This window comes from Gasterosteus aculeatus, chromosome 3 (genome assembly GCF_964276395.1).
Source record: "Gasterosteus aculeatus chromosome 3, fGasAcu3.hap1.1, whole genome shotgun sequence".
Taxonomy (NCBI): domain Eukaryota; kingdom Metazoa; phylum Chordata; class Actinopteri; order Perciformes; family Gasterosteidae; genus Gasterosteus; species Gasterosteus aculeatus.
Window position 1 is genome coordinate 15,268,119 of NC_135690.1, and position 25,129 is coordinate 15,293,247.

Below are 25,129 nucleotides of genomic sequence, written 5' to 3' on the forward strand. Positions count from 1 at the left end.
CAACCAACGACTTGAGGGATCCACATCACAGAAGTCTCCAGCGTGCAGTGGTCAACACAGTGCTGCCAGCAGCGGAGGTCACTTTCACGGCGTAGTTACAAGATGAAGGTAAAGAGGATCCCCTCATTTTTTGAGGTGGGTTCCGTTGTGGATGGATTGCAACTTAAGAGGCCATGTACGTCAACAAAAGCACAATACTTCATCCACAGTGACCAGGAAAACAGCAGGGAGGCGTCAGAGACGTCGGTCAACAAGCAGCGGCTCCCAGCTGCTAATCTCAACAGTGCAGATGTTGTATAGCCACCAATGTTGCAAATGTAAAGTCACTGCATGAAGGCAAGTAGATGTCCATGTATCAGCTATAGCTGCTCATCCCTGAAGGGTTTCTGGAGAGCTGAACGGTTGCTAATCAATCACAGAGTCAAATCACCAAATCCACCTGTTTACGCAATTTAGAGTCGCCAAATGACCTAACCTGCATATCTTTGTAATGTGGAAGGAAACCCCTGCAGCTTCAAGGAGGACAAGCCAACTGCACAAAGACACTTTTGGTTTTCAAACTGCTTTGCTCTCCAAACAATTTGGAACCTTTTTGAGTAACGATTGTGATTTCAAAAGTGAGAAACATGGATCGTGATCATCATTGATTTAGGACGCGGCCCAACAAACAGCACATAGGAAGGACTCACAAAGATTCACCGGACATCTGACCTCCGGTCGGTTGAGTCCTTGGAGGAGTACTCAAATGAAACTGTTGCTGTGATGCTGCACCAAGAGGTACGTTTTGGTCGCATCAAAGCATCTATCTACTGCATTATTATTAATGGAGCGAGAAACAATGCTGCTCATGCATGATGAAGCACAGAAATGTGAAATGTATCCATTCATGTAATCAAATAATTCACGTTATAGTTACTTGTTCTTTACAAAGAATTTGTTCACATATAAATTGGTTAATGGGAGTAATTATGTAGTAAGCAGAGATATTTTCATACGCGTAATACATAATATAATATATCTAAGTCAAATAGCACGTTGTGAAGCCAAACACAATGTATTGTAAATAAGCTCTAAATAAAGTTCCTGAGATTTTGAATGTATAATCACAGATCTGCAGGGTGTGCCGCTAAGAAGGAGTATCTTCACAGTGTGATACCTTTGACTAAGAGCTTGGCTGTTGACGTTAAATTGCCCGCTTTGAACGTGACAGCGCCAGAGTCGTCTGTGGCCAGGTCCTTTAAGGTGAGCGTGTGGATGTGTCCTTGGCTCAGCTCTATCTCACTAAAGGCGCTGTTCTCCAACAAGGTGCCATCTAGCCACCACTGCACCTGACCAGGTGCCCTACCAGACAGCTGGCAGGAGAAAGTTGCCCACTCCCCAACAAAGACATCGACGGTCTTAAGACCGCACACTATGAAGACTTCTTTCACTGTTGGGTGAAAAGATACACATATGCATACACTGAGGATCTAACGTACTCGTTGTCAGCAACATATGAACAAAAACAGAAACGTAACATTAAAGACATTCACGGTAAATCAACATTCAGACGTAGGTCCCAAAAACAAAGAAATACCCTATAGGATACCGTCAGAATGAAACAAGTCAGCCTTAAGAAAAGGTGAAGATAGATAAAAACAATATTGAAATAGGCTACCTTGCACTGCCAAAGAAGATGTGGTTAGCTGGTCTCCTGCATCGCAGGTGTAGTAACCACTGTCCTCGGGCTCCAGGTTCCGCAACAAGAGCTCTTGAATGCAACCTTCCTGCCTCATTTCACACTTCATACCGGGCTGGAGGACTATGCCTCCTTTCCTCCACTCAACGCGGACACCTGGCTTAGATAGCTCGCAGCGCAAGGTGACATCATCGCCCTCCACGGCGTCCAGGTTCTTCAGCTCCTTGTGGAAGAACACTGGGGCACCTGGTCAGAGTTTAAAATGGGACATATTGGCATCAGGTTGTGATGATGAGGGATGTGAGGATGTGGGATGAAAAGACAAACTCCTCTTTGGACAGAGGTGAAGGGATGCCGGAATAGGTTTGTGGTTGAGGGAAGCGGAGGTTCGAGAATTGTGGCCAACAGAGAAACTATTTGTTTTTTTTATAGGTGGTGTCGCTCTTTACCTTCCACAGTCAAGGTGACGTCACACTGTGCATCTCCTGTGTCACAAGTGTACGTCCCCGAGTCCTCGGGCACCGGGTTGTGGATACAAAGCTGGTGGAGTGCTCCGTTGCTCCTCAGGTCATACTTGAGACCTGCTCGGATGGCCACCTTGTTTCTGATCCAGGTAACAGTGGCCTTGGCGTCGGAGACGGTGCAGGCCAGAGTGACCATTTCCCCCTCTAGTGCCACAGTGTCGAGTGGCTTCTCTAGTATTAGCACTGTAAATATGGGAAACCCAAAACTAGATTAGTAATCGTCGCATTTACGTGAAGTTTTTCTGTTTCCCTTCCTTTACATTCCTGTAATGAATCGCTTCCAAGCTGTGCTGTAAACATAAATACAAGCATGCAGTGACTATTAAATGCTGTCGCACATTTCACAGCATGAATACACTTAAACTTAAAAGGAAGTTAAGCATTTAATCAGCGTTCCAATGTAAGTGGTTTATCTCCTCAAGTCAAAATATTCATGTTAACATTTATTGCAAAAACTACAGGAAAAGAATAGAAAACCCGTAGGCGAGGATGTTAAAGAGGTGCCAGCGTGTTTTCGTTTGCTGAGGCAAAGCCATTTGGTGGTTGATGGAGATGGACGTGAGGAGTATAACTCTTTGGTGACCATGTCATCTACCTTTGGGTTTCTCCTCCACCAGAAGACAAGCCACGCTCTTCTCTTGTCCCACTACAAAGGCAACATCTCCGGATTCATCTGTGGTCACCATCTTCAGGACCAGGCGGTGCACTTTGCCCTGGCGGCTCATTTGATTCAGGTCGTTATTTTGGAGGAGGTTTTCTCCCAGCCACCATTCTCCGTTTGTCACATCTGAATGAGACAACTCCACCTCAAAGACGGCGTCCTGCCCGGTGGCCACGGTCATATCCCGGAGCTCCCGGACAAGGCGCACATGCTCTGAGGGTGAATGGCATGATGGGAAATCAGGGACCAGATCTCTTGACCTCCCGGACGGCCTCAGTCACATTTTTTTTCCATAGCCCATAATGTAATTTCAATATTTTTATATAAATGCCTTGGTAGCTCAACATAGTATGATTAATTATGAGAAACAGAGATGAGAAGAAGCTGTGCTCTGTTACCTTTCACAGTCAGGGTCGCTGTCGTCTTCTTTTCTCCTGTATCACAGGTATATTCTCCGCTGTCCTTCGCGTTCAGCTTGCGTATGAGCAGGCTGTGAGTGGCAGCTCTCTGCTCCATGGAGAACTTCTCTCCAGCGGTGAGCACAGACGAGCCCTTCGTCCAGATCACCCTGCAGTCGGGGCTGGATGTCTCACAGGACAGGGTGGCCTCGTCTCCTTCAACGGCCTTTTGGCTTTCCAGCTCCTTCGTGAATATAACAGGTGCGGCTGCCAGAAAGACCATTATCAATTAGAAGGAATCATTTCAAATGGTCTCTTGGGTAAACCACCGTTCTACCAATTCTATACCAACAAGAAGCTTAAAATAACAAGAAACAGAAATAACAAGAGTATAACAAGAAACGGCGAGGTCACTGGTTTGTTTGCATCACCAGGACAACACAACAACACAGCATCTGGATTTTTGAATCCTATTCAATTATTGAGTGAAAGTCTGTGCAGCGCGCCCAGCTATTTTAATAATCTATACAGCTGTGGAGGGATGAAATCTTGCTGTGCATAAGGACACATTTTAATCAATGTGACCATTAAGGAATTTAAATTCTACAATGTCACGCACCAACCGCCAAGACAAATTCCTTGTATGTTTGACATATTTTGGCAATAAATGTTTCCTGATTCGTGAAAAGTGCTAGTTCAAGAAGACTGAACATGCATATAAGACAAATACAAAATTGGGATAAATGAATGGATACCAAGTCAGTAGGAAGTGAAAAGAAAAAGAGAGGTTAAGGAAATCCCAAGCATCCATGTCAGAGCTTGCTTGTTGAAAAGACAGAGGGGTTTGTCCCTCGAGGAGGTTGATAGAGACAATTTGACAGTCAAAATGTTACTGGAAAAGCAAAATGGCGAGTGTTCATTGTCATCCAGAGAGATAAAATGCATTTCCCTTACCTCTGACTGTCAGAGAAGCGGTGGAGGTGTGGTTACCCACTGTGAAAGTGACCGTTCCTGAGTCAGCTGCGGTGACCCCTCTGAGTGTGAGGCTGTGTACCAGACCCTCAGACCTGATCAGGTTCATTTCATTACTCTGTAGCGGGACGTCCTGGAGCTTCCACTGAGCCAGAGGCGCGTCCTCGCGAGAAACCCTGCATTCAAAGCGAACGTCCTCTCCCTCGTACACAACGCAGCTCTCCAAGAATTTCAGTATGCTAACCTCCACCTCTGTTGGACAAATACATTTCAGCAGAACAGTTACATATTTGTTTGACCTTTATCACAGATATATAGTTCGAGTTGAGCGGATTGTGATCAAAGTGTGATTGCATACATAAAGATGGAAAAGAGGAAGGTAAAAACGTTAGTAGCAAGTGAAGAAAAACCGTAACGGGTGTGTTAATGTTTGTGAAAAGAGTCCAGAGAGGCACCAAGGAGGAGGAGAGGTGAAGGACCAAGCTCAACAGAGAGGCTTTGAAAAGGGTGAAGAGCAGGAACACACGTGGGATGAGAAAGAATAGCAGTCAAGAAGACAGCAAACGGGATTTCAAGATGAAAGGTTGATGCGTTTCATGCTCAAGTCTCGGAGTGATGCAGGAAGAGAGGAAAGACTTTCCTCCAGGGGACAGTTAAAAGGACAGACTCAAATAGACAGCTCCTACCCTGCACGGTGAGGACGGCTGAAGTCCTCTGGTAGCCCGTATCACAGGAGTATTCGCCGGAGTCAGCTGTCTGCAGCCTGTAGATGAAGAGTTCCACAGTGGTTCCTTCCTGTCTCAGGTGATACTTGCTGCTGGGCGCCAGCGTCCTGTCCCCACACCTCCAGACCACACTGGCTCCCGGCTTTGTGGTCTCACAGCGAAGACTGGCGCCCTCCCCTTCCTCTCTTTCAAGGTTTTGCAGCTGGGTTTTGAAAAGCACCGGCTGGGCTGCAGGGGACGAGGTGGACCAGATGGCATTCAGGAGAACCGAGAGAAACCCGGGACAAAGTGCAGCCCGCCACATACGCAGACTGCTCTGACTACAGACACTAGGTCATCGCGGTCAGTGAAAGAGGTGCCTCATCACTATTTACCTTTTTTTAAAACACACGTTCAATAGTTTTAGCAAGCATACCCTTCACGTCCACTTGTGCACTGCTACGATGGACACCGGTGTCACATGTGTAGCTGCCGGCATCCTCTCGGTCTACATCGTGGATCACCAGTGAAGCCCGATGCGCCGATTGTCTAATTTCGTACTTTGCACAAGGACAAAGGCCGAGCTCTCCTTTCCTCCACTCCAGAGGAACACCGGGCTTAGAAAGCTCACAGTGCAGGGTCACACTGCCCCCCTCATCAGCCATTTGGCTTTCAAGTTCTTTAATGAAAATTACCGGGGCAGCTGATGAAGTAAAAGGGAGGGAGGGGGTGAAAGATTTGTATCTACAGCACAAGGTCGAGAAGAATGAGCGAGGTGAGAAGAGACAATGACACGGTCTCCATCCTACCGTTCACTACTACAGAGGCGGAGCACAGTGTCTCCTCTGAACAGCAGGCGTAGCTTCCCGTGTCCTCGAGTCTTACGTCGAAGATCTGTAGCTCATAAGTGAATCCCATTTGTTTCATGTGGTACTTTTCTCCACAACTCAGTACTTGAGTTCCTCTCTTCCACTGGACGGGGAGTCGCGGTTTAGAAAGCTCGCAGTGCAGAGTGACAATGTTTCCCTCCTCTGCCTCTTGGCTCTCCAGGTCTCGAACGACCGTGACTGGAAGAACTGCGGAAAGGATCAACCAGGTGAGACGTCGGTGTGTTGTTGTAAACGCAGGTTTCAGGATTCCCAGATGAAGATCACAGTATGCAGTGTAAAAATGAATTCTTAATTTTCAACTTACCCGACTGAGGTTAAACAAGCAAAAATGACATGTAATTAATTAAATTAGACCAAGAAATATTTACTGTTGCAAAAAATAGCAGCATAAATTCACAAAAGCAGCAAACCATGTTTCCGAACTGATAAATTACACACAAACATCCCCACTGACAACAATGAGAAAACGCTCTAGGATGGATTGACTATAACGCTAATTGCCAATACGCAATATCAACAAGAACAAATGTGCCAGACTATTTGCAAAATCCCCAAGACACAAGGATGTTATGTCCTATGTCTGTAGCATCTATCAGCATGTGCTGCTTAATGTTTGATTACAAAGCTATGTGTTCAACACAGTGAGTAATTAACAATGCACCCGGGCCAAAAACAAAGAATTACCATCTACATTTATCTCTTGCCTCATGTATTTGCCTTAAGCAGCAGCCGTGGCTGAGATACAAATTCCGACATAGAAATAAGTACCATGTCAGCAAGCAGTGACCCTGCCAGGCCTTCAGAATCTAATATGAACAACCGAGCACAGCCCACTTGTCAAAGACAATAAATCTGCCCCATACAAGCTCATTAAGCTCATGTAGATGCTTTAAATAAGCCGGTACTGCAATACAACACTGAGGAAAAATACCAACATTGAAATTGCAAAACAAGATACTACTACAGGACGGAAGGAACGTGTGACACAGCATGGACACACACAAACACACATCTGCAACCTGAAAGATCCGATAAGCGAGTGAGAAATAATGATGAGGCAAGAACACACTTGTCACGACCTATAAAGGCCAAAAAGTACAGGACTGATTTTAGGGGAGGTTGCGCACGGCAACATTAAGAGCATTGTCAAGATGGACGGGAATAAAAAAGTGATGGAAAATCCAGGCAAAGATATCCAACTTTTTGGAAGGAATCTGATATCAGACACCCACAGCGCATGCTGACATTTTGCGAGCAGGCAAACAGAAATAAGACAGATATTCCACAACAAAAGCAAATGACTGATTACAAGTGTTTCAGTAAGAATCAAACACAACATTTCTCTTGTTAAATCCACACTCAAAGGGATCAATGGATTGTCACAAAGACACAGCTTTATTAATATACCGTAGAGTTTTAAATCATAAATCCACCTACCGTTGATCTTGATGCTAGCTGAGGTCTTCTGGTCTCCACACACACAGCTGTAGTCTCCACTGTCTTCTGGCTCCACCTTATTGATCAGGAGTTCATTGACACAGGCCTTCTGCTTCATCTGGTACTTCTCTCCAGACTTCAGGGTCTCAGTTCCCTTCTTCCACTCTACAGGTACTCCAGGTTTAGACAGCTCACAACGCAGAGTCACACTGGCTCCCTCGTCGGCCTCCTGGCTCTCAAGCTTCTGCACGTAGTTCGGCGGCAATGCTGTTAAACCAAGGTTTCATTTCATGTCAAAACAGGTGAACTAAATAGTAAATAAAAGGTACAGAAAAGTAAGTTGTTTTGTATATACCAGATATAAAGCGCTTTCCAATAAAAGCTAGTTAATTCGTACCGTTGACTTTAACAGTTGCAGATGTCTTCTGGTCCCCACACGTGCAATAATACTCTCCACTATCTTCAACCTCTAAATTCTTAATCTGAAGCTCACAAGAAGTCTCCTCCTGCTTCATGTCATACTTTCCTCCAGATTTCAGAATAATTTCAGAGCCCTTTTTCCATTGAACACAATCAGCGGGTTTCGATAACTTGCAGCAAAGTGTCACAGACTCTCCCTCCTTCTTCTCCTGGTTCTTGAGCTTCTCCTTAAAATTTGCCGGCGGGGCTAAAATAGAATGAGATTGTAGAAAACAGGGTGCTTTTTTGTTGGTGTGTTGGATGTCATGCAGGATGGAAAATGATTGAAGGGGAAAAATGATGCATGAGTCGTGGTGTTCCAGTCATCCAACGGTTGGGCTGGTGTTCCTTTTGAAGAAGGTTTACCGACAACAGCGCGCTTTATCCAAAAAACAGCACAACCTGATGCACGGTACTTACCGTCCACTGTCACCTTTGCCATGCTCTTGGCGGTGCCCACGTCACAAGTGTAGATATCGGTGTCTTCCTCCTCCAGGTGTTTGATGGTGAGAGTAAGGATCTCCCCCTTCTGGGACATCTCATATCGACCCCCCGCCGTGAGTTCTGCGTGGCCTTTAAGCCAGGTCACAGCGGATGCGGTTTGTGCGGTCTGGCATTGCAAGGTCAGGGAGCTCTTCTCCTCGGCCCGGCTGTCCATAAGAGCTTTAGTGAATTTATGGATTGGCTCTGCAAGGTAAATGACCAAAAAGAATAAATAAATATAAAAGACACAGTATGAGATTGTTGGACTGATCTACGATCAGAAAATAAGATCATATCAGAAATGATTCTACATTTAGTCACATATGTTGACCAGCTTTTTCTACCACAATCTCTCAAAAAAAGTTGTCATAAATGGCTTTGAACGGCGTAATGCTATTAAAGAGGGAAAATGCAGTAAGATGGAAGTATAAATATGTGATTTTCGGTGATACCCCTGATTTCCAGCTTGGCTTTAGTGGTTGCTCCTCCCACAACTTCACAACTGTACTCTCCCGAGTCTTGAGCCGAGACGTTACGGACGGTCAGCTTCAGGATTTTCTCCTCTTGGCAAATGTCGTACTTTTGGCTCTTTTTGATGGCTTTGCTTTCCTTGGCCCACTTTACGGTGGAATTAGACTGCGTCAGCTCACAGGTAAATACGGCGTCTTCGCCTTGAACAGCACTAACGTTCTGCAGTTCTTTAGACAGATACGCAGCTCGACCTGCAAAAGGAGATCCTGACATTTTCATTTTGATCGAATAAAATATCTAAAATGCTATTTTTAGACTTCCTAAATATGTAGCTTGCCTTCAACCGTCAATGTTGTTTTGGAGCTCAGGTCTTTGATGCTGAAGACCACCTCGCCAGCATCGGCAGGAACGACATCCTTGACGGTCAGCATGTACTTGCGTCCTTTACTGGTGACATTGAAGCGTCCTCCGTTTGTGACGGTGTGGCCATTAAGAGTCCAGGAACACTCGTCTGTGCTCTCACGAGATAATATGCACTCAAAGCTACACGAGTCCCCTTCATTCACCTCAGCTGACTTCAGCCATTTGGTAATTCCGATGCCGAGCTCTAAATTCGGGGTGGAAAGCGAAAATTGGTTACGATATGAAACTAGAGTGTGTGTGTAAAGGCTAACACTGTAAAACCTCAAACAACAGTACCGACCTCTTACAGTGACCTTGGCTTTAGAAACCTCAGTTCCAAGATCACAGCTATACTCTCCGGCATCTTCTTTGGTGACGTCCTTGATGATCAGCCCCAAAGACCTGCCGGTGTGAAGGAGCTCATACTTTGACCCAGCCTTCAAGACTTGGCCCTCTTTTCTCCATGTGGGAGAAACCCTTGGCTTGGAGGCCTCGCACGCCAGAGTTATCATGCCTTTCTCCTCCCCTATGACGTCATCTAGAGACTTGAGGAACACAGCGCGCTTCTCTGGAGGGGGAAAAGGACACGAAGCCACTTTGACAGCATTCATGCAGCGACGATTAGTGGTGTGTTTCCATGCTGGTTCTCCAGTTCTTACCTTTAACCTGTAGCGTCACAGACTCTTTCACTTTGCGGACTTTAAAGGCGATGGTCCCTCCGTCCTGAGGGGCCAGGTTCTTCAGGGTGAGCCTGTGAACCTTTCCGTCGTGGGCGATGGCGTTGACCTCGTTGGTGAAGAGCACCTTGTCATTCAGAAGCCACTGCACTTCTTCATCTGCGTAGTTAATCTCACAGGTGAACACTGCGTCGTTGTCTTCGTCGACCTCCGTGTCCGCCAAGTGCTTGGTGATCTTAATGTCCCGCACTGGACATGGGGAACATGATTCAATTCGATTCTGATGCAAATTGCTTATGTGATGGTTTTTAGAAGAAAAGGTGGCGGTCCATACTTTACCTTCAACAGTGAGTGTCCCTCTGGTCTCAGCAGGTCCAGACTGACAGCGGTACTCTCCGCTGTCTTCCTCTGTTAACCTTTGAATGGTAAGCTGAGCCCTTGTAGCGTCTCCCTTTATGTTATACTTGTCTGACGCTGACAGAGGTACCTGACCTCTGAACCAATTGACCTCTTTGGGTGCGGCAGAGAACTTGCAGGTGAGAATAGCAGAGCTTTTCTCCTTTGCCTTCACGTCTTTGATGGGCTCTGCTATCTCAAGCGGACGCTCTGAATGTGAGGAAGAACATGTGATCAGACGCAACAGAATTATGCAGGTCGTGGCTACTCTAGCGCTAACTGCTGCATCGGGGAGATTTACCTTTGACTGCGAGCTGAGCTAAAGACTTGCTCTTCCCAGCTGTGAACTGCACAGGTCCGCTCATTGATGCTTTGGTCTTTTTGAAAGTGAGACGGTGCATAGTTCCCTCTTTCTCCATTTCCACGTCAGCGCTCTCCTGCACAGGTACTCCATTCAGAGTCCATATAGGAGGTTTCACCAGCTCCATGCTGATTTCAACCTCAAAAACAGCTGCAAAGGGTTCTGTCACCTCCACCGAACTGAGCTCCCGCACAATGCTGATCGACTGCTCTGCAGGGGGCATTAAAAAATACTACTTGGATTGACCGAAAACACATGGACCAAAGCAACGGCAGTAGGGATACAGTTTTGTCTATTTCTTGCTTACGGAATTTGAAATACCAATTACTATTGAACATTCATTTTAGTATTTAGTAGGTCATGCTTGTCCCCGAAATGACCAAACGGTGGATGTATAGATGGATGAATGGATGGATGGATGGATGGATGGATGAATAAATAGATAGATGGATGGATGAATACATAGATGGATGGATGAATACATAGATAGATGGATGGATGGATAGATGGATGAATGGATGGATGAATAAATAGATAGACGGATGGATGGATAGATGGATGAATAAATAGATAGATGGATGGATGGATAGATGGATGAATGCATGGATGAATAAATAGATAGACGGATGGATAGATAGATGGATGAATAAATAGATGGATGGATGGATAGATAGATGGATGAATAAATAGATGGATGAATGGATAGATGGATGAATAAATAGATGGATGGATGGATAGATGGATGAATAGATAGATAGATGGATGAATAAATAGATGGATGGATGGATAGATGGATGAATAAATGGATGGATACCTCATTGACCAGGAGTCTGATGGCTTGCTAAAACTTTGAGCATGTACATGTATACAAAGTAAAATACACGACACCCCACAATTGAACCCTGACAGGCTTAGAATCAGTGCATGTCATCTCCCATGATGTTACCTTCTACGAGTAGTTTACAGCTTGTCTTGTCATCAGCACCGTCACAGGTGTAGGTGTCCTCGTCCCCTGAGTCTACATCATTGATGATGAGTTTCCGGTACACATCTTCAGCTTTGATCTCGTACTTCTTGCCGTGTTTGATCTCCAGCTTGTTCTTGTACCACTTCACCGTGGCGCTGGCACGAGACACTTGGCATTCGAGGTGGCCACGGTGCTTGAACATCGCTATCTTATCCCTGAGTCTCTTCACAAACTTCACGGGCAGCTCTACAGTAACATGGACACTGAATCAATTAACCCTATCGTGGTTGCCACAAGACGAATTGCTAATAATGCAACATCCCTGCCAGCGCCCTTGACCAAGCAAATAATAAGAAATACTGTAATTGATCCTAATGTCTTGCAGTCAAAGCTAACATAGCTACTATTTTCTTGCCAAAGCTAAAGCTGACCAGAATTGAAATGGCATTACGTTAAATAGGAATTACAGCGTGCCAGTCAATCTTCATACAGAGAGACAGACTGACAGACGCTATGAATGTTGCTGCAACTTATGGCAGAATGAGAGCAATTGCATCTGTCACAGATTGACTCTTTCTGCTTCTCCAATAATCAAATAATAATCAAATGTCCAAAGCCACTAAAACAATATGTTCTCTGTAGACCATTGCACCAACTTTCAATCAGGACTGACAGCTTTCACAAAACCTCTTGAAAATAAACACCATACGAGTGGTTTTTCCTTTTGCCATCAGGCCTCAATGAGGCATAACAATGTTCATGGGGATTGCAAGGAGAACTTTCATCTTTCTAATATGGTCAGGAATGGTGCATTTTACATGCATACTTCTGTAAAGCATAATCATTTGTTTATTTTAGAGAAAAATAAGGTTTAAAGTATCCAGGGATACCACATTTTTTGCACAGCTTTTGTCAAGACGAATAAAAATAATCCGCTTGCAACCACTTCTGAACATTGTCACTTAAGGGTTAGCTAATGTGAGGAAACGCACATGAATTCCTTACACTAATCCATGCAGCAATGAGGTGCACGCACGTCGACTCGTTTACCTTTCACTCTCAGTTTTGCAGTTGAGGAGGCTTTGTCAGCTGTGAATTTAATCTCACCCATATCTTCTGTGGTGACGGCCTTAAACAGCAGCGTATAGGTTTTCCCTGGAACAACAAGTTGACGGCTTGTGGATGTTGGTCATCTCATAGAAGGTTGCGTGAATGTACAGGTGAATACATCGGTGTTCGACCTTCTCGGCGACTCACCCTCTTGTCTCATCTTGATGTTGTCACTGACTTTGAGCTTGATACTTCCTTTGCACCACTGGTATTCCACTTCGTCGTGGGAGATTTCACAGACGAAGGCAGCACTCTCCTTCTCCATCACTTCAACATCCTCCAGCTTCTTAACAATCCTAATATCTCTGGCTGCAGGGGAAATCATTTTGAGACGTTTCTATCTGCTAGAAGTCATTATAATTTACCCTGAATAATGTGACCTGATTCAGTTGTGTGCTTCATGACAAGACTGATATTTACCCTGAACGGCGAGCGTGGCGGCCGTGTTGTCATCAGCGGTGCGACAGATGTAAGTTCCTGCATCTTCAGGGGCGCATTTGTTGATGACCAGAGTTCGCTTTCGGCCCAAGGAATGGATGCCAACATTCTTACCCGGTTTCACTTCCACATCACCCTGAAGATGAATCATTTTCCCAAACATTTATGTAATGCACATTTCACTTTCTAAGGCTTATTTCACACTGCCGGATAATAATCTCTCACCTTGAACCATTTAACATCTGCATTCGTTCTGGACACTTCGCAATCAAAAGTGACCTTCTCCTTCTCAGGAGTGCTGATATCAGTGAGGGGCTTGGAGATCACCGCGGGAGGTTCTGTAGAATCAACACACAGGTCGGTTAAACGGGGACGGCTGAGGGCCTCCGATCGGGTGACCAGCAGGAAGCAGCTCTCACCTGTGACGATCAGTTTGCTAGAACTGTGTACTCCTTCCGCTTGGAAGGCAATAGTTCCCGCATCCTCCCTCTTGAGATCAGACAACGTTAAGGCATGCTTCTTCCCCAGAGCGGTGATACGGCAGCTGGCCCCCGTCTTGAACTTGGCGCCATCCCTGGTCCAGGAGCCTTCAACATCGGCCTGACTCAGTTCTACCTCGAGAGTCACTGTCTCCGCCTCATGTGCCTTGGTTTCCGTTAGCCCCTTCAGAACCTCGATCTTCTTCACTGAAGGGAGGAAGACAAAATGCGTTAACATTGGCAACGTTGTTCTCGTTCATCACTTCAAATATATCTCCAAACATTACAGATATGTACTTAAATACTATAAAGTGTATCCTAAACTGTGCTGTTGTGTACTGGTCTTACTCTCCACATTGAGCTTGGCCTGGGTTTTGTCATCCAGAGTTTCACAGGAGTAGATGCCCCGGTCAGCGCACGTCACGCTCTTGAAGACCAGAGCCTGCTTAGCGCCGTCCACCCGAATCTCCATGTTTGCAGCAGATTGCAGCACTACGCTGTTCTTCATCCACCGCACTTCATCTGACGGCTTGCTGAGCTCCACCGCCAGCCTCACTTCACTCTGCTCCTCCGCTGTCAGGTTTTCTAGCTTTTTCTTGAATGTCACGGGCTCATCTAATTATGGCGTAAGGGGGAGAAGAGAAGTCAATGACGACGTTACATTACTTATAACGTACTTAAAAATGATGTTTTAAATGCATGATCTTACGCTGCACTTGAAGGGAAGCTTTGCAGTTTTTGCCTTCTGCGTCGACGCTAATCTCTCCTGCGTCTTTTTGGGTGACGGAGGTGATGGTGAGCGAGTGGCTGCCTCCACCCCGCTCCATCTTATACTTGGGCCCGGCAGTGACGGGTATGCTGTTGTGGAACCATTTGACGTTGGCGTCCGCCGGGTTGACGGCGCACTTGAAAATGGCGTCCTTTCCCTCCATCGCGGCCACGTTGTTGGGTTTTGTGGTCAGCCGCACTAGTCTGGGTGCTGCGAGCAAAGAACAACATCAAACGAAAACGGACCGACGTGACGAAATGAATGAACGAACGTGATGAACGAATGAGTCATGAGTAAACGATGGATCACCTTTAGAAGAGACTTTGGCGGAGGTCCTGTCATTTCTACATTCGCAGCTGTACTCTCCTTCATCCTCTTTTGTCATGCCGGTCACAGTGAGGACCCGCTTAGCGCCGTCCGCCCTGACGCAGTACCGGCCCCCGTGTTTGACTTCACGACCGTCGCGCTGCCAGACAACGTCCCCCGAGGCGTGATCCAGTTCACACATCAGGGTGAGTGTGCCGTCCAACTCCACCGTGGCAGCTTTCAAAGGGACCACGAACTTCAGAGCTGAATCTGAAATGAAAAAACAGATGTTCGGCACCAAAACAAAATCTAGCAGCAATTATAAGATTTTTTTTTTTTACATTTCTATGACTTGCCTTTAACTTGAACTTTGAACTCCAGTTTGTCATCAGCAGTTTGACAGGAGTACGTTCCACTGTCTTTGGATTCGGAGGATTTCACTATCAGGGTACGAGAAAGGCCCTCTTTTTTCATTTCGTACTTGCTCCCCTCCTTGAGCTCCACGCCATCTCTAAACCATTTCACGTTGCCGCACTCTTTGGTCAGCTCGGTGGTCAAAACTACCTTTTCAGTAGCTTGAACAGTACATGTGTCCTTAACGAGCTTCTTCTGGAACTTGACAGTTTCATCTAAAGGGAAGTGACGGCTTCTTTGTAAATTATTTGTGCAGAGAATTGTCAATATTGTCACAAAAATGTCTGATTTTGAAATGCATATTACCTGCCATCTGAAGCTTAAATACCAGCTTTTCTGTTCCGGCCTCACACGTGTATTCTCCAACATCTTTTTTTTCCATCTTTTCTATCACCAGCTCGCAACTCCTGCCTCTGGACTCCGTGTGGACTGCTTTGCTGGAAGTCAACAGCTTGCCGTCCTTGTACCATTTCACCTCAGTCTTGGAATCAGAAACCTCACAGCTCAGAGTGGCTTTCTGGGAGAGCGACGCTTTCACCTCAGTCCGGACGGACTCCTTGTTGGAGAAGCCAGCCGGGGATTCTTCAGTGCAAATAAAATAAAGCAAATGAAAAAACACATTTGCAGCCACGCAAAAGCACCAGAGACATCTTACTCCGCCTACCTGCCACCTGTATCTTGAATGTCAACTTCTCAGGCCCGGCCTCACACATGTACTCTCCGGCGTCCTTCTTCTCCACGCTGTCGATCACCAGCTGGCGACTCTTGCCTCTGGACTCGGTGCGGATCGTCTTGCTGGTGGCCAGCAGCTTGCCGTCCTTGTACCACTTCACCTCCGACTTGGTGTCGGCGACCTCACAGCTCAGGGTGGCTTTCTGCGACAGAGTGGCTTTCACCTCCTTCTGGACTGACTCCTTGTTGGAGAAGGCTGATTGGGCCTCTGATGGAGGAGGTAAGAAAATATCAGATTCAAAAAACATTCCATTTAGTGTTATTATTATTTTGAAAATCCATCTTCCCGTACCTGCCACGTGTATCTTAAAAGCCATCTTCTCAGTCCCAGCCTCACAGACGTACTCTCCAGCATCCTTCTTCTCCACGCTGTCTATAAACAGCTGGCGACTTCTGCCTTTAGACTCGGTGCGGATCGTCTTACTGATGGCCAGCAGCTTTCCGTCCTTCCACCATTTCACCTCCGTCTTGGCGTCGGCGACCTCACAGCTCAGGGTGGCTTTCTGCGACAGAGTGGCTTTCACCTCCTTCTGGACTGACTCCTTGTTGGAGAAGGAGGACTTGGATTGGCTTTCTACAAAAAATGAAAATAATGTCAAGTAGTTGCCCCCCTTCGTCATTAGAATATTGCGCAACGTCTGGGTCAATATCATACAGGCCAAAATGTACCCCTCAAAATGTGATCATCATCCCCACGGCAGAAGAGATGAACTTAAGCACGAACAAATCTCACACAATAGTCCCTCTGATTTCTCATACCTGTCACCTGCACTTTAAATGCCAGTTTTTCTGTTCCGACCTCACAGGCGTATTCTCCTGCATCCTTCCTCTCCACGCTGTCGATCACCAGCTGACGGGTCTGGCCCTTTGATTCCATGTGAACTGCTCTGCTGCTACTCAGCAGTTTTCCATCCTTGGACCACTTCACCTCTGTTTTGTTATCGACTACCTCGCAGCTCAAGGTGGCCTTCTGGGAGAGAGTCGCTTTAACTTCCTTTTGGACCGAGTCTTTGCTGAGAAAAGCGGATTTAGCCTGGATCTCCTTCGAAGCACCTGTAGAGGAGCACAATATATCTCTTGACTGAAGCAACCGACAGTACAGCCAGAATCCATTGTGACTAAATGTCTATTTTATCTTTTTATTCAACAGTTCAAAAGTTCTCCTCACCTTCCACCTGTACTTTAAAGACCAGCTTCTCCGTCCCAACTTCGCAGACGTACTCCCCAGCGTCCTTCTTCTCCACGCTCTCTAGCACCAGCTGGCGGCTTTTACCCCTCGACTCTGTATGTATCGTCTTGCTGGTGGCCAGCAGCTTGCCGTCCTTCCACCACTTCACCTCCGTCTTGGTGTCGGCGACCTCACAGCTCAGGGTGGCTTTCTGCGACAGAATGGCTTTCACCTCCTTCTGGACTGACTCCTTGTTGGAGAAGGCTGATTGGGCTTCTGATGGAGGAGGTAAGATGGAGAAAATATCAGATTCAAAAAACATTCCATTTATTATTATTTGGAAAATCCATCTTCCCGTACCTGCCACGTGTATCTTAAAAGCCATCTTCTCAGTCCCAGCCTCACAGACGTACTCTCCACCGTCCTTCTTCTCCACGCTGTCTATAAACAGCTGGCGACTCCTGCCTGTAGACTCGGTGCGGATCGTCTTGCTGGTGGCCAGCAGCTTTCCGTCCTTCCACCATTTCACCTCCGTCTTGGCGTCGGCGACCTCACAGCTCAGGGTGGCTTTCTGCGACAGAGTGGCTTTCACCTCCTTCTGGACTGACTCCTTGTTGGAGAAAGCTGATTGAATCTCTGAGGGTGACGTAAAAAAGTAGTGTTGTTAAGAGCATTCTTTAGGATCCACAACGATCCTCCTTATTTAAACAACATCAAGTCATCAAGGAAAAGTTGTCTCTTTAAAAAGTTGTCTCCCCTTCATGCAGGAGCTCACAAAAACTCTGTGATTGGATTTTTTAAATATGTATAAAATATGTGTAAAATTATATGAATCAATTCATCAATCGAGTATTGTTACCTGGAACAAATATCTTGAAGACCAGCTTATCCCCCCCGGCTTCGCACGTGTACTCCCCAGCGTCGCTCTTCTCCACCTTTTCAATCACCAGCTGACGGGTGTTGCCTTTCATCTCCGAGTAAATAGTCCGACTGGAGATCAACGACTTGCCGTCTTTGCACCATTTCACTTCTGTCTTGCTATCCGCAACGCTGCAACTGAGAGTGGCCTTCTGGGAGAGAGAAGCTTTCACCTCCTTCTGGACTGACTCCTTGTTGGAGAAGGCAGCTACGGCTTGAGTTTCTGGGAAAGAAAGCACATTTCATATGATAGTAACACCTGTGATTTGTATCGAATATAACAAAAGCACTGTACAGGCTTACCTTTTATTTTGACCTGGAATGTGACTTTGTCGGCCGCGGTCTCGCAGGAGTAATGTCCTTCGTCGGTTTTCTTGGCGTTCCGGATGATGAGTTTCCTTTGAGTCCCTTTGGAGACGAAGGTAGTTCTTTGGTCCTCAGTTATCTCCACTTGATCTTTCCGCCACGCGACGGCCGCGCTGGCGGGAGAAACCTCGCAGCTCAGCTCAAGGTCTCCTTTGAGGGAAGATGACATTCCCACAGTTCCTCTGGCTTTGTTCAGAAATTTGGCCGGTTCGTCTTAGAGAAAAAGCGATTGAATTTGAGTCATGACTTCTTTACAAATTATTCGTTTAGTTATTAGAGTCGATTTCATAGAAATTATACATGTTTTAGAAAATTTGTGTACCGTGTAAAACCAATTATTTAAAGCACTTTGACCGTTTCTATCTTTGTGTTTGTTACCGGAGCAGCTCATGTGTGAACGAGCCGACTGCACGGTGACAGGTAACTCTTTCCTCTCTCTGACGGCTCCTGAGCAAATGCTCGCAGCCATCCGAGCGGATCACATTTCAGGCACATGAGACTAACTGTCTGCAGGCGGGTCGGAGGTACAGCCCAGCTCCCTTTACTTACACAAATTTACACCAGGAGGAGTTTATTGACGATACTTTCATTACAGATTGTGTCTGCAATAAAGTTAAACTACTTCTTGAGGGGCGTACCTTTAAGAGCGAGTCGCAGGGGCATTCTATCGTCAGCTAAAACACACTCGTAGGTGCCGACGTCTTCCTCGGTAACATTGTGCACCGTGAGGATCCTCTTGCGCTCGTTGATCAGACATTCATACTTCTTTCCCATTTTCACCTCCCGCTCATTTCTCATCCAAACCACCTGGGGAAACAGATCATTAACAAATATAATTTTAAAAGTGCTTGAGGATTATTCTCAAGTAGGACTACGGACATTTAAGTATAGTGCCTCCTTTAAAAACTAAGTAACATGAAATAAGATACGCGGCACATTGGACTGACTTAATCATTCTCCCTATTAATACCCCCTACCAACTTTGCCAATAAAAAAAGAGGGTCCCAGCAAAATAATATAACATACCCCTCTGAAATTACAACCGGACGTACAACTGCTGAAGTACAATTCTTCATCAGAAAGCAGATTTTCACTTAAGTGAAAGTTCACTTAAAATAGCACAGAAAAATAACCTACTCAATGACACAACAGCTAGCGATACTTTGCTATCCGTGCATATCTGTAGAGCAACAGGTACACGAATGTTCCCGTCACAAACCTGCGCGTCGTAATCCGACACCTCTGCGGTCAGCTGAGCAGTGGCTTGGGCGCTGCAGACCACCACCTCCGCCACATCCGACTTGTTGGTGAACCTCACAGGAGGAGCTAAAGAGAAGGGAAAGAAGGCTATATCATATTGCTGTGGCAAAGCATGACGCTAAATACTAACGGCATTCAACCAAAACCAATACAAAGGTTTTAATACAGAAAAGCGAATGTACTTCGATTTCTGCACATGTTTTATCGTACTCTTCTGTGGATGTTAACCGCTGCAGTGTGCGTGCTCACCCTTCACAGTGAGGATGCAGCTGCTCTGCGAGCCTCCGCCCACGAACTTCACCTCGGCTCCGTTCATTTCCATGGCCACGACACGGATGAGCAGCGTGTGCGTGTTCTTGGACCTGGTGATCAGGTAGTCCGCTCCGCTGCGCAGCAGGCGGCCCCCCAGTGACCAGAAGCCGGAGCAAACGGCGGACAGCTCCACCGAGATGGAGAACTCCTCGCCGCAGTGTGCGACGCTGCTCGTCAGGCCTTTCTTGATTTCAGCACTGGGCTCTGGACACAACGAGCAAACCGGGTTTGAGTAAGAGAGAGAAATGCACCCAACAACGGCACATAACCACAAACGCCACGGAGGCGTGGGTCTCACCGAGGTAGAAGGTTCCAGGCACGTCCAGGTGAGGACTTTGGCCAAAGTCATTCATGGCGGAGATGCGGAACTGGTAGGTGGCTTCTTCCGTGAAGCTGCAGACGGTGACCTCTGTTGAAACAATGGTCTCGCCGGCATTGCACCTCTGCCATGTCTGAGTGCCGATCTTCCTCTTCTCCACAATGTAGCCCTTGATGGGTACAGGGCGCTCGCTGTCGGGAGGAGACCACCGGATGGTGACGGACGAGTCGGTCTTGTTCTGCACCACTGCATCGACTGGGGGATCGGGAGGATGCTTCCTTGCAGCTGCGCGAAAGAGCAGAAGGTTCGATAAATATTAAATGTCTTCTTTCTGCTCAACAGAGTTCCCTGAGCATCACAGAGTTGGTCAATCAGATCAGGTTTTAAATCAGGTCAGGGACCAAAGCACACTTCTTTGGGGGGTGAAAACAGAGATAATCGCTTTATTTATTGAAGTGTTTTGTTACTGACACATCAATTACCAAATTTGAAGCCATCCTGAAAAGATGCAATGAATCTGAAATCATCCTCACCGGTGACGGAGAATCGAGTGGAGGTCTTGCAGTCTCCAGCCACAAAGGCCACTTCTCCCGAGTCATCGGCCTGGCAATCCCTAATCGTGAGCGTGTATTGTCTGAGCACGCACGCAATGGAAACACGGGAATCCTCCTGCAGTTTGTCTCTGTTGCGAGTCCAGTGAGCATCTGGGAAGGGCTGCTCCAGCTCCACGCAGAAGATGACGGTGTCACTGACGGGTACCACCGTCACGCGGGGAAGTTTCTTAGTTATGTTCCCTGGGATCAGAGAGGAAGTAGACGTTACGTGAAGAAACGTGGTATAAATTGCTCCTGATAATACCATTGTAATAACATCCACGACAAAATAAAGAAAGAACAGTTTGAACCACACCCAGGACAGTGAGCTCAGCCACGGTGCGACTGCCCTCCTTCATCTCGCAGATGTAAACTCCGTCATCGTTGGTGGTGACATTGTGTATGGTGAGACGCCGGAGGGTGCCTTCCTGCTCCATGTAATATTTGGTGCTTTGCTGCAGCCGCGTCTCCTCCATGAACCAGTTGGACATGGTCGCACTAACAGGAACCTCACACATCAGCGTGGCGGACGCCTTCTCCTGAACCTCTACATCCTGAAGCTTCCTCCTGAATGGCACTTTAGGCTCTGAAGGGGAAAAAAAAGGATCTTCAGGTTATGCAGTTTAGCACATGTGTGGAAAATGCAGTAGTTTACAATACATGTCACTTTAACTGTAATTTTTCACTTTGTCGTCACTCGTCACTTACTTGTTCGATAGTGCACTTTATGCTTAATATTTTTTTACTTTTTTAATATTTTAAATTTTGAACTCTAACTTTATTCTCTTGTTTTATACTAACCCATAGCCTTACTAACCCATTGCATTAGCATTTCATTTTACCTTATTTTATTACTTGTGCACTGCTGTCTTGTTGTCTATTGTCACGCACCAACCGCCAAGACAAATTCCTTGTAATGACATATTTTGGCAATAAATGTTTCCTGATTCCTGATTTCACCTTAATCTTTAGTTCAGGGTAGAAGCGTTTTAGAAGAGATTAGATTACATTTTGTTGAAAACCAAAAACTTGACTCAATAGTCAGCAAACATGCTTAATAATATAGAAGAAAAAGAAAAAGCTTGAAGTAGTCAACTGTGGTCAACTTCAACTTGGTTGTTGAAGCCGAGGTTTGGCATTTAAACGGATGTCTGGTGTGTTTCATTAAACGCTCCTATGACCATTTCAAAAGTGATTTGCTTAATAACTGAAAAATAATGTCACTGATATTTGCGTATATTTAAGGGACTAATGGTTTTAATGTTGTCAATGTACTTCAGAGCCTGGTGTTGCAGAGTACACCTTGAACATCTCCCCGTCTTCAAACTTGTCTCTGCACCACAAATGAGGGATATAGTTTCAAACTGCAATATTTACATTTAAATATATCCTCCAAGCTACTTTACAAAGAACAAAAGCCAACATTTCCCCCTCATTTCCATTGTTATCATACCGGTATATTAGTAAGTAAGTAATAATTCCCTCTAGTTCTATTTGTTGTTTTTCCTTTTATTGTTTGTTTCTATGCTGTACCAAGTGTATGGAATCTAAAATTGAAAACAAGGTTCATGCAGCAACTTGGATTTCACAACGTTTATATTTTCCATCGCAAAACACACCCTTTGACTTTTGCAAACGGACAACTTGCAAACGGAGCAGCGGAAGCGTCCGGTTTCAGAAGCACGATGGCCCTCGTTATCGGACACACCTACAGATATCTACAACCCAGCAGCTTCGTCCCGCCGGCCAATTTCTGGTGGGAGTCCCACACGCAGTGGTGCCAAAGTGCCTCGGGGAGTGAGTGACCATCTTAGCATCTGCGAACTACTCATCGCCTGCAGAAAATAGGTGCAACTCAACACCCGTTGAACCAGAATTCCACCTTGTTGTTAAATACCACGAGCATTTTGGGAGCTTTAAAGAAGGCTTCGGTGTGCTGGTTTCAACACGTACAGTAGCGGGAAAAAAATAGATGACCCTACTAACAGCTCACTTTCCTTAAGACGTGACCATCTCACCTTTGACTGTGACCAACACGGCGCTGTAGGTCTGGCCGGCCATATTGGTCGCGTTGCAGGTGTAGAGACCGTTGTCGGTCTGCTTGCAATAGAGGATCTTGAGGATGAAGTTCTCAGCGTGGTCCTCGTAAATGACCTGCCTGCGGCCCTCGCGGATGTTTGCTCCATCCTTCCTCCAGGTGATGTGGGGCTTCGGGTGACCGGTCACAAAGCAGCTGAGCTTGGCGTGCTTGCCTTCGGTCACCGTGCAGGTGCGGGTGAACACGCCCTTGGGCAGCTTTGCCAGCGCAGACGCCCTCAGCTCGTTATCCAGACTCGGAGAACTGTCGGCGACGTTGGCATTAGAGGAGGAGGAGGAGGAGGAGACGGAGGACCGGCTTTCCCCGGTGCGATAGAGAGAGATGTCCTTGTTCATTTCCTCCTTGCGCTTTTGCAGGTGAGAAAGGAGGGAGGTGTTCTTGTCTGCGGCCAGGTGGCGGGAGTCTTGGGCGTCCACGACTAAGGCCGCCGCACAGTGCGACCGGCCGACGGTGTTCTGGGCCCTGCAGGTGTAGGTTCCGCCATCGAGGTTGCGCACGCTCTGGATCTTCAAAATGCTGCCGTCACTGTCGGAAACAATCTTGATGCGGTTGCTCTCCCCCAAGTAGCGCCCGTCTTTCTCCCAGTCGAAGTTGGCCTCGGGGTGAGCCACAACTCGGCAGTGGAAGACAACGTCGTCTCCCAAGGCCACGCGCGCCGGGGCGGGCTTAACCGTGAAGGCCGGGGCCCTCGGAGCCATCTCTCCCGGCAGGGCCACTTTGAGGGTCACGGCGGCGTAGGCTTCCCCGACGCTGTTTCTGGCGCGGCACATGAACTGGCCGCTGTCCTCCAGAGTCAAGTCGTAGACGGTGAGGCGGTACACGTCTCCATCCTCCACGGTTTTGAAGCGTCCCCCGGAGGTCAGCTTCAGCTTCTCCTTTTCCCAGGTGACCAGCGGCGTCGGGCTGCCCACGATGGTGCAGCTCAGCGTGGCGTCCTTGCCGGCGCACACCGAGAACGCCTTCGGGCGGGTGAGGAACCTGGGGACTCCTCCGAACAAGTTTTTATCCATTGTTGGTTCCTGCAACAAAAAAAAAGAGAAAAGCTGTATGTTGCTGAACTGTAACAGATTGGCTTAAACATTTCTACTCCTTTCTGGCAACGCATTCGATCACAAAGAAACAAACCCAAACCATTGTGAGACGGGACAGTTTGTTAAGGGCACTCAATGGAATATGTTATGAAAATAGACATCAACCCACAGTGGCAGGCATTTACACCAACTGTCCGCCAACACCCCCCACCCCCATCACCCCCCCATCCCCTTATGGCCCTGCAGACATTCACCAATACGAGACTGGACTCTGTCCCACGCCGTCTATTTAATAGAAAAAGCAGTTCGATGGATTCCCTTGTAACAAGGTCAAATGGAGCAGATATGTTCCTCTCAAAGGGGGGACATTTGCCAGCTTGGTCACCTCTGTCCCCTCGAACCGCCTCTCCCCAAAATAACCTCAGCTGTCAGACCCCGTCTCTGCGCATTGCCATTTGTAGAAGCGATATCAGCTGTTTGATAAAGCTTCCACTTTAGAAAACGCACTTCGCGTAATCTGCGTCCGTGACGTCACCCCTGCTACAAAAAGACGCCTTTAAAAATATAAAATAAAAAACGCCGGAATTTACTTTGTGTAACTTGCGTTTCGTAAACCGGCGAAGAATGGAGCGCGTTTGCTCTAATTAATTTTTATTTAGAACTGTAGAGTCAGCCTGAAAACTGGAAGTTGAATCCGTCTCAGCGGGAACGTCACGGTGGAAAAGTACATACGTCAGATACCACAACGTCACGTTAACACTCGACTTAAGTCTAAATAAATGAAGGAAGAAAATATGGAAAAACGGTCAAATTCCGGCATTAATTCCGAATGTTAATGTCGTGTTACTTTGCGTCGAAGGACTCGTTCACCTTGAGTCTTCAGCCACTCATCAGATGTGGGCCGAAAGCTCCAACTCCAACCTCACGATTTACGAGTCCAAAAAAGGTCTTCTTTGCGCTCAAATGTCCTCGTGTGGCGCCTGTAAAATCCGGGATGGTGAAACACCCCCTGCCGGTCTCCTGCGACGGGACTTATTTGTTCTTTCTTCTCTGGTACCTCATGATGCCAAATAGCTCACGCGCAGCCTCCTTTCTCAAATAGACTCGTCCCACAGTTAGGAGGTAGGAGATAGGAGACAGGCCGCTGGTCCGCGCACTAAGATTTTAAAAACAACTCATGACGCTGAATAAAACCAGTGGATTCTGTCAGCTACATTTATTCAAGTACTGCACTACTTTGAAGTAGTTTAATTAAAGGCTTTTTTATACTTGTATTCCACTGCCCAATGGCTGGACTTACTTTGCAAATGTGTGTACATTTTGTGTACAGCAAAAC

At 46.7% G+C, this 25,129-nt stretch overlaps 1 protein-coding gene across 15 annotated transcripts in view; it reads right to left on the reverse strand.

The window, feature by feature from the left end:
• obscnb (obscurin, cytoskeletal calmodulin and titin-interacting RhoGEF b) overlaps nt 1–24,906 on the reverse strand; it is a 38,838-nt gene extending 13,932 nt beyond the window's left edge. For 3 of the 15 annotated variants that reach the window (XM_078099629.1, XM_078099626.1, XM_078099623.1), the window contains exons 1-44: nt 24,664–24,906; nt 22,683–23,781; nt 20,981–21,250; nt 20,605–20,865; nt 20,051–20,356; nt 19,690–19,956; nt 19,400–19,506; nt 18,819–18,987; nt 18,118–18,393; nt 17,756–18,037; nt 17,257–17,532; nt 16,897–17,172; nt 16,488–16,781; nt 16,021–16,302; nt 15,661–15,936; nt 15,303–15,578; nt 14,939–15,211; nt 14,586–14,852; nt 14,217–14,486; nt 13,856–14,122; nt 13,448–13,714; nt 13,254–13,366; nt 13,011–13,164; nt 12,738–12,899; nt 12,531–12,635; nt 11,460–11,726; nt 10,454–10,723; nt 10,096–10,362; nt 9,739–10,005; nt 9,381–9,647; nt 9,015–9,284; nt 8,659–8,928; nt 8,144–8,410; nt 7,662–7,931; nt 7,265–7,531; nt 5,747–6,013; nt 5,374–5,640; nt 4,920–5,186; nt 4,216–4,485; nt 3,262–3,528; nt 2,798–3,076; nt 2,128–2,385; nt 1,658–1,924; nt 1,157–1,429 (exon numbers count right to left, since the gene is read on the reverse strand). In XM_078099629.1, coding sequence (XP_077955755.1) covers nt 1,157–1,429; nt 1,658–1,924; nt 2,128–2,385; nt 2,798–3,076; nt 3,262–3,528; nt 4,216–4,485; nt 4,920–5,186; nt 5,374–5,640; nt 5,747–6,013; nt 7,265–7,531; nt 7,662–7,931; nt 8,144–8,410; nt 8,659–8,928; nt 9,015–9,284; nt 9,381–9,647; nt 9,739–10,005; nt 10,096–10,362; nt 10,454–10,723; nt 11,460–11,726; nt 12,531–12,635; nt 12,738–12,899; nt 13,011–13,164; nt 13,254–13,366; nt 13,448–13,714; nt 13,856–14,122; nt 14,217–14,486; nt 14,586–14,852; nt 14,939–15,211; nt 15,303–15,578; nt 15,661–15,936; nt 16,021–16,302; nt 16,488–16,781; nt 16,897–17,172; nt 17,257–17,532; nt 17,756–18,037; nt 18,118–18,393; nt 18,819–18,987; nt 19,400–19,506; nt 19,690–19,956; nt 20,051–20,356; nt 20,605–20,865; nt 20,981–21,250; nt 22,683–23,772 — 11,683 coding nt within the window. In that variant the 5' untranslated portion in view covers nt 23,773–23,781; nt 24,664–24,906. Of the gene's footprint in view, nt 1–1,156; nt 1,430–1,657; nt 1,925–2,127; nt 2,386–2,797; nt 3,077–3,261; nt 3,529–4,215; nt 4,486–4,919; nt 5,187–5,373; nt 5,641–5,746; nt 6,014–7,264; nt 7,532–7,661; nt 7,932–8,143; nt 8,411–8,658; nt 8,929–9,014; nt 9,285–9,380; nt 9,648–9,738; nt 10,006–10,095; nt 10,363–10,453; nt 10,724–11,459; nt 11,727–12,530; nt 12,636–12,737; nt 12,900–13,010; nt 13,165–13,253; nt 13,367–13,447; nt 13,715–13,855; nt 14,123–14,216; nt 14,487–14,585; nt 14,853–14,938; nt 15,212–15,302; nt 15,579–15,660; nt 15,937–16,020; nt 16,303–16,487; nt 16,782–16,896; nt 17,173–17,256; nt 17,533–17,755; nt 18,038–18,117; nt 18,394–18,818; nt 18,988–19,399; nt 19,507–19,689; nt 19,957–20,050; nt 20,357–20,604; nt 20,866–20,980; nt 21,251–22,682; nt 23,782–24,047; nt 24,165–24,663 lie in introns of those variants that run through there. The other 12 variants (XM_078099633.1, XM_078099632.1, XM_078099638.1 and 9 more) reach the window with 10 other exon arrangements.
• Between the last annotated feature and the right edge of the window lie 223 nt (nt 24,907–25,129).